Source organism: Octopus bimaculoides, chromosome 15 (assembly GCF_046866305.1).
Source record: "Octopus bimaculoides isolate indiv1 chromosome 15, ASM4686630v1, whole genome shotgun sequence".
Lineage (NCBI taxonomy): Eukaryota > Metazoa > Mollusca > Cephalopoda > Octopoda > Octopodidae > Octopus > Octopus bimaculoides.
The window spans coordinates 19,909,205-19,918,234 of NC_142942.1; the positions used below are offsets into that span (position 1 = coordinate 19,909,205).

The following is a 9,030-nucleotide window of genomic DNA, read 5'->3' on the forward strand; positions in this document are numbered from 1 at the left end:
CTTTGGCAGTTTAAGCGGTGTAAAGCGTATTTAATCTCCATTTATAATTTCGTTAACATCTGCCTGAACTGTATGTGTACAACATTGGCTTTTTTCATTTTCTTTCACGCGTGTTTATTTCGTTAACATCTGCCTGAACTGTATGAAAGGTTTATTAGCTACTTCTTAACCCTAACCCTAACCCTAACCCTACTGCCAATATGCTTCAGCCATTTTTTGACAAGGAAATAATAATTTTATCACCGCCAGAATCGTTTGAGAATCGTTTGTTTACGTAGTCAGCATTTAATGCATTCGGCTGAATGGACGTCAGTCATTGGTTGAAATTACAGAAATACGACAACTTTAACATGAAATAACTTGCGATGTACGTTTTTTTGTTAAGAAGACTAAGAGAAAAAGATGTTTTATATGACACATTCTACCAGTGTCCCAAGTTTCAAAGTGTTTCGTTAAGAAAATACTGGTGCCCCCGTTTTGAACAAGATCCCTAAGGTGTACAAACAATGCGATGATTACCATGCTGAAAAAGACTTTTCTTTCAAGATTTTAATGTTTAAATTACCCCTTTCTTCGATTTTCGGAATAGCAACAGTTACCCAACACAAATAAGAAAAACGCAATTGATCTCAGAAGGGAAACTTCTGAGAGTATAAATAAAACTAAAAAACAAAAGCCAATATGGAGCCAGTAAGGTGAGAGTATCAAACACTGTGGTGTTGTTGTTGTTGGCACTCCGTCGCTTACGACGTCGAGGGTTCCAGTTGATCCGATCAACGGAACAGCCTGCTCGTGAAATTAACGTGCAAGTGGCTGAGCACTCCACAGACAGACAGACAGACAGAGAGAGAGGAGAGAGAGAGAGAGAGAGAGAGGAGAGAGAGAGAGAGAGAGAGAGAGAGAGAGAGAGGGAGAGGGGGGTTAATGCGACATATCGACTTAACATTTATGAATGAATATAAAAGCCGAATATCCTTCGGTTAGAGTAACATGTTTACGATAACACTGGATCTTCACAAAGATTCTGCGATGAAGAAGGAAAGAAGAACGAAGCAAGCAAAAAATGTCAATAATCCTATTATATTAATAATCCTATTATATTAATAAATTTATAAATAAATGTATAAAGATGTTTGCTATAACAATATATCCGGCCGGACATAAGTTTTACCGGGGATACTGCTTCATAAAACCGCCCCATTTTCTTACCGTGTACAGTGGACGAGGAAATTATAAAAGAAAGGTAAACGAGGTTTAAATATTGACTTTCTTCCTTATTCTTTTTGTATCACGATGATTTATATTTTATATCAATCTCTGTATATTTATTGATAGACTGTAGCTGGCTGATAATGATATATCTGGTTGATGTCAGTCAGGACATTGTTTTATTTGTCTTCCTTTACCGGGAATACACCGGCACAGCTGTTCTTTCGTGTAACCAGCCCAATTCCCACGGATATTCCGTGGTATTTCAGGTTTCTGCAGCTAGATAAACTCGGAAACCATTGCTGTGATGGATGGACCTTATTAACTACTGATCAACCAGTTAGTTGATTAGCGAAAATATTTTTTCTTACGGCAGTCATTGTTTACTTTCAGTTTTATCTTTGTTGCAGACAAAAGTGAAAGTGAGGCACAAAGCCTCAAAGATCGCTCCAATTTACATATATTCAAATATACATGCATAAATGCATACACACATACATCCACACACTCATATATACATACATACTTTCATGCGTCTCGTTGGGCTTGCTCACAGTCAATAGCATTTCTGACTCTCCATCTCTGACCTCTCAGCTGACTACACAGTCCCGTGATGTGTATCGGTATGTATGTATGTGTGTGTTTGTGTGCGTTTGCTCACCATTTTTCTTTCTGCATTAAATTTCGATATAATTGTAAGTTACACACTCTGAACGGTATTTGTAGAAAGTTTCACTCAAAAATACCCGTTTCCTTTTTCTTTTCTGAAAGTTATCAGGAAACAAGACCCATTCATGTGAATTTCCAGAAATTCCTCTCCCAACTCCGGAATTTTTTTCTTTTTCACAACAAGTTCAGGCATGATTGGAATCTACACCATCTGGAGACTATTTGTAAAAAGATTCATTAAAAAATATACATTTTTTTCTTGAAGTTATGAGGAAACAAAATCGGTGGTGGGTTCCACTTATGTAGATATGCCCTCCCACCAAAAAAAAAAAAAAAACGTTTATCTTGAAGCTTAGAATTCTTTTCACGAAACCCATTTCGTGATGTTTCTTCGTTAGGTTGGGTTGTTGGTGTTCGTTGATAAGTGCAGACGTTGTGTGTTTAAGAAGTTTACTTCTCATCCGATCCGACGATATGACGACGTCATACTTTGGACAAGATATTCTTTTGCTTTTGGTTTCTTGTCTACCAAAACTGAATGAAATTTGGTAAACGGAAACTGGACACTGTTTGTGTCTAATTTATTTGACGTCAGGTTAAAGACTTAATCTCACCCCCCACCCCCAGTTTAGCACCACCGCTTGGTGCGTGTGTGTCTTAATGGAAATCATACAGTTACATGCACTTAGGCCATGTTTTGAGGAAACCTTTCTCCCTTCTTCCCACCAGTTTTGGAAACCTCTTAAAAAGGGCGAAGAGGAAACAGCAGCAGCTTTCTTCAACTGAATACACGTCGTTGATTGGTTGAAATTACCCAAATACGACAACTTTAACGCGAAATAACTTCTAAAATACCAAATTTTGTCATAAATGTTCAAAGTAGACCGTGTTCTGTGTGAGACATTCCACCAGTATAGGAAGTTTCAAACTGTTCAGTTAAAAAAAATTTTTAATCGGTCAAACTAAAGTGTTTGACCCGAGCATGCGGTTGTACACCTATTGCACTATTTTTTTTTTTTTTTTTACTCAGTTTGACCAAAAAAATTTGTAAGCCAAACTGAACAGATCCGATGTCCTTCTCTCTAAGACATTAAAAGAAAACCAAAATGTTGAGAATTACTGTTGTGGGACTGTCACTCACTTTTTTTTTTTATGGAGATAGACTTCTGTATTGCAAATATTTGAGAAAAGTTTTTCCCTGCTTTTTAAAAAGTGTTTTACAGATTCTGGAGGCGACGAGCTGTCAGAATCTTTAGCGCGCTCAGCAAAATGCTCAACAGCATTTCGTCCGTCTTTACGTTCCGAGTTCAAATTCTACCGGGTTCGAATTTATCTTTCATCATTTCAAGGTCGATAAAATAAGTACCAGATATTTACTGGCGTTGTTATACTAGACCTAACCCATTCCCCGATGTTGCTGGCCTTGTGCCAACATTTGAAACCAATATTTTACAGAATCAGGAAAGCGGCGACCTGGCAGATTCGGTAGAGTATCGGACAAAAAAAAATGGAGAGGAGGATTGGCAGTATTTGTTCCGGTTCTTAATGTTCTGAGTTCAAATCATGCCGCGGCAAAGTTTTCTTTTCATTCTTTCTGGGTCGATAAACTGAACTGGTCAATTACTTGGATTGATGTAATCAACAAACTCCTTTCCATTAAAATTATTGGCTCTGTGCCTAAATTAGAAACCAATATTTTAATGAATCGAAGCGATGAAATGAATTGTTTGAACTTGATACAAAGTTCGACAAAACCAATTTACTACCCACCCACATCCGATTTTGTTTCCTCAAAAGCTTCTTAATAAATAATTCATTTTTGAAATGAAATTTTACAAAAATACGTTTTCGAGGGTGTAGATTACGATTGTGTCGATGGAATTTTTTTTTTTTTTTGGTAGTTTTTATTTTTAATTTTATTGAAAAAGAAACGAAGTCTGTACGTTTTTAGCCATCGAATAACATTATTGCCCAATATAAATGACGTCGGACGAGAAAGAAAATCAAGACTCGTTGCAGGATGTCTTCTTCAAAATTTTCGATCTGTCGTAGGAGGAGACTAGTTTGTCGATATTCTTATCAATCAATACTTTTGATTGTATTGAAAAGTCAGTTAAATATTAACACGGAAGTTTTTCTCTCTTCGGTCTGCTGCAAATATTGAGTTGCGTTTAACTGGATATCACGAACTTTTTTATGCTATGTGTCCATCATTAACAAGTTGTTGAGTGGCTTAAAAAAATTATGAATTTCTTTTGTAAATGAAAAAAAAATTGAAAAACAAACGAACAAAAACGATCAGTTATAATAGCAGGAGTGGCTGTATGGTAAGAAGTTTGCTTCCTAACCAATTGGTTCCGGGACGAAATGCTTAGCGGTATTTCGTCTGCCGTTACGTTCTGAGTTCAAATTTCGCCGAGGTCGACTTTGCCTTTCATCCTTTCGAAGTCGATGAAATAAGTACCAGCTACGCACTGGGGTCGATGTAATCAACTGGTCTCCCCCCCCCAAAAAAAAATTTCAGGCCTTGTACCTAGAGTAGAAAGGATTAAGTTATTGATGAAGGAGCGTCGCAGGTTGTCCGACATCCACAAAAGGCTACAAGTTGTTTATGGAGATAACACCATTGACAGGAGCAATGTGCATAGATGGATAAAGAATTTTAAAGAAGTGGAAAAACATGAAATGGGCAATCATCAACTGCGTTCACTGACAGGAATCGCGAGCGAGTGAATGAATTGATTCGTGTGGATAGACAAGTCATAATACGTGAGGTTTCTATGCAACAGAACTATAGTCGTGATACTTTACAAAAGATGGCAGACACTCGATTTGAAGGAGAAAAATTGGAAATCTGCCGGAATCCAATGAAGACACGTTTATTTATTAATTTATTTACCGAACAAGTGACGGGATGAAACGTAGCCCGTATCTTTATGTCCTGGGGAGGAAGTCTCAGGCAATGGAAGAGCGGCACACCTCTTTCCCACAGTTTAAGAGGTTCAAGAGCCAGCGATGATTACTTTAGGGAATGACAAGGACGTCCTTCTCCTTGGTTTTCTGGAACGTGGCTCTACTAGGAAAAGCAAGTGGTAAACTGAGACACTCAAAAAAGATAAAACAAGCCTTTAGAAGGAAGAGATCGATACAAGGCTCTGAAGATTATCCACTTTCACCATGACTGTATGATCGCCACACATCTTTGGCAACAAACCAGGCAATCGGCGAGTTTGCATGGTCATTGGTTACCCATCCATCATACAGCCCGAATCTGGCGTCCTCCTAAGTTCAACTGTTCGGCCCAATAAAGGACAGTTTTTCGGGGGCAACGATTTCATAATACAGACGAGGTAAAAATGGCTGTGAAGAAGTGGATTGAACAGTGCGTACCTGAATTGTTTTCAAAGAAGATTCGCGGGTTGGTCCCAAAGATGTCGCGTGTGCATCGCCTGTGATGGAGATTTTGTTAAGTAGGATTTTTGTTAGAAGGAAAGATAACTCTACTAACATGTGCAACGTGAACAACCTTTGTCACCAAATAAAAAAAAATGCTATACCCTCTTTTGCATTACTTTCAGTTATAATCCTCGAATTTTGTAGAAAAACTAGTCTTTTTGGTCACTTCCCAAGGTCGTGGCTGTTTAGTTCTGGTTACCAAGTTGCTTTTTTATTAAAAATAAAAGAAAAACAGACTTTATTACAGAGTAGATTACCAAACTGTGTAATCTGTGTGTGTACTCAAATTTTCTGTTGGATATATCCTCTGAGTAGCGTAGGTAGCAGAACGGCGATTGGGGAAGTCTGCTATGGGCGATGCTTTTATGGGAAGCGATACTTTTGGGTCTGCTGTATAAGGGTTGCCCCGAGCGACACACACTCTAGCTACGCCACCGCATCTTCTGTCCTGCAGAATGTAGGAACAAAAGTCTCTAGGTGATTCCTTGACTTGCTAGAAATAACTGCAACTTCTCCTCAAATCACGTTCTCCTAGTATCTTTGGTTCATTGAGCATAGAAAAAAAAGACGGGATAGTCACAGCTGGAATGCCCTTGGTCGTAAGCCTACTCTCGTTTTTGCTCTACTCTAAGGCGTTCTGACAGTTGCTTCGTCTTGAAGAATCCGTCTTGCGATTCTTTCCTGTAAAATTTCTATTCCTATGTCTGTAGTCCTGGGGTCATGATTTCTCATTGCAGAGAAGCAACAACTCAACATGGAGAGACTTCAGAAATCCTTCGGGGGAACTCCATTTTCGGAACATCAACGTTTACCTAAATGGGTGGTCGTCGATCTCGATCTGCCTGAAATACCAACGCGTTCACCCTCAAACCATACCTTAGGAAAAGACATTAGGTAATGGTCAATCCTTGATATCTTTTAACAAGATAAGATAGTCACGATTGGAATGCCTTCGATTGTAAACCTGCCGGATCTGAAATGAACTGAAGCTAACTAACACTAAACAGCAGATATCTATTGTTCTCAATGTCTCTGTCTGTCTGTGCGTCTCTCGCTCTCTCTCTCTCTCTCCCCCCTCCCTCCCTCCCTCCTTCTCTCTTCACAAAACTTTCCGTCTATTTCCTCTCACTCTCTCTTTCTTTCTCTCTAACATCTTTACATCTTCCTGCTTTCTGACTCTCTCTCTCCGTCTCTCTCCCTGTATCAGTCTGTTCTTCATTTACATTCTCTCTCCGTGTCTATATCTCTCTCTTTCTTTTTCTCTCTTCATATAAATATCATTATATCTTTCAATCTGCCTCCCTCTCTCTGTCTCTCTCTCCCATCTACCTTTACCTTAATTTTTTCTCTATCTAATTTTCCTTCCCTCTCTCATCATATCTTTCTGTCTAACCGCACCCCTTCTTTATATTACTCACTCTTTTATCTTCATCATTATTCCCTCTCTCTCTCTCTCCTCCACTCTCTCACTCTTTCTCTGAATTCCTCTTTTACTTTCCTTATCTCTCTCTCCTCACATCCTAATTTAATTCCATCATCGTCTTAACTTCTTCTCTCGTATCACTTCAAGTACTTTCACCACCTCCTTATTCTCTCAATATCTTTTATTGGTTTTCTCGCTTTCTTCCTCTGGTAAAACTCTGTCTGTCTATCCATCTATCCATCCATCCATCCATCCGTCTATCTATCTATCTATCTATCTACCTCTGCCTGTATATCTATCTGTCTGTCTGTCTATTTATTTATTTATCTTTATACATTTTTGATATCTAACTTTCTCTGTCACTCACACTCATTAACTTTCTCGCTGATACACAAACACGCACACACACACGAACACGAACCACACACACACACACACACACTCGCAAATACAAGCAGTTTTTTTTCTCTCACTCGTCTGCCTCTCTTTCCATTTCTCTCTAATCACTATCACTCTCTCACCACACCCTTAGTTATTCTCCCCCCTCTCTCACACCCTCTGTCCTTCTATCAATCCACCTCCTACTTTCATTCTCCCTCTTCCTCTCCCACCTCTCTTTATAATCCTCCTATATAAAAACATTCTCCTTCATTTCAACACAATTTTCTCACATCTGCCTCAACCATAATTCTCTTCTCCACTTTATTTTATTTCTCTTATTAACACACGCACTCAACTATTTATCTATATATCTATATATACACACACCAATATATATAAATCGTTAGGGTATACAGTGAACTTCACTACCGTATCCTGCTGTCCCACATACAACAATAATAAACTTTTAATAACATCTTGTTTTTTCTTCAGTGCCCGTTTCTAAAACATGCAAAATCAGGATGGGGAACCGGGCATACCCCATGTCTCTGCTACCGAATGTTATGAACAATTTCTTGGAGCCGTGCAGGCTTGCACCGATTCCAGCCACGCTCATGCCTTCATCATCCTTGGCGCCTCTGTAAGTAAACTGCTGCCTTTCTTTCTGTTGTCTAAATAATTATATGTCTGTTCTCGATTGTATGTCTATATCCTGTTCTATCATCCATGTGAATTTAGCTATAATTGCTGTGTTATTTTGACTTACTGCAGCTTTCTGTCCCCTTTTCTTTTTGCCCCTTTTTTTCCGACGCATCGTGCTGCACCCGAGCACTGTATACAATAAGTGCAGATATTAATATTTCAATTATTGACACTAATATATCAGTTAGCTTTTTAATATTTAATATACCATAATTGGATCGCACATTCTGAATTAAAATACCGACGAAGTCGACTTTGCCATTGATCCTTTCGGGATCGATAACATACCAGTCGAATACTGAGGGGTTAAGATGTACATAATTGACTAGTCCCCCCTCAAACATTTTAGGCCTTGTACCAATTATAAAGGATTACTCGGTATCCGTGTGTTTGTGTATTTTAATTACTGCCAGATTTATATATAGTAACTGATCGAAAGATGGTTAGAAACGGATATTCTGAATTAAAGTTGTGTTAAGGAGACGGAAAACTTAAAAACTTAATTTTGTAGTTTTGTCATAAATAAATATTTTAGATTATTTACGGAAGAAATATTTCATAACCAAATTCAAAATCGAAAGAAGACGCGCTTTTAAACATAGTGATCGACTTTAAAAGGATTTGGGTTAGATTTGTGCGTACATACATACAAACATACATACATAAATATATATTATGTAAGTATTCCAAAATTATATAAGGTTATGCACACTGATTTTTATAGGGTCTTCATGTATAAATTTGCGAGATGAAATAATATCGTTGACTCCCGTCTCGACCTATTTCTTGAATGTAGGGCGGGTTGGAAGTTAAAGGTCTGTTCTCAAACTTTAAAGGAGCTTTCTTTACTTTGAAGGAGGGTCTCCCGTTAGATATTAATGTTCCAGCCCACCACCCTGCCCCCGAACTCTGAGTTCCAGATCGATATACTGGCTGAAATTCTTCTCTTCCTTTAAGACGTCCTATATATGGGTGTGTGCGTGTGTATACATACATACGCTCATATATATATATATATATATATATATATATATATGTATGTATGTATATACCACGATGACTACTGCACTCAGCAATATTGACAACTTTCTCGGACACAGACGTAAGTAAATCTTGTTTTAGTCGTTAATCATCTGTAAAGAATTTATTAATGGTACAGATGAGATTACGACACACCCTCACACAACACC

At 38.1% G+C, this 9,030-nt stretch overlaps 1 protein-coding gene across 5 annotated transcripts in view; it reads left to right on the forward strand.

Annotated features, from left to right (window-relative positions):
- The first annotated feature begins 895 nt into the window (after positions 1-895).
- Positions 896-9,030, forward strand: part of LOC106874526 (glucose-6-phosphate 1-dehydrogenase) — a 29,853-nt gene continuing 21,718 nt past the window's right edge. The window contains exons 1-3 of one of the 5 annotated variants that reach the window (XM_089363499.1): positions 1,422-1,832; positions 6,072-6,228; positions 7,631-7,778. In XM_089363499.1, the coding sequence (XP_089219625.1) occupies positions 7,647-7,778 (132 nt within the window). In that variant the 5' untranslated portion in view covers positions 1,422-1,832; positions 6,072-6,228; positions 7,631-7,646. Of the gene's footprint in view, positions 1,244-1,406; positions 1,833-6,071; positions 6,229-6,461; positions 7,779-9,030 lie in introns of those variants that run through there. The other 4 variants (XM_052973162.2, XM_052973163.2, XM_089363500.1 and 1 more) reach the window with 4 other exon arrangements.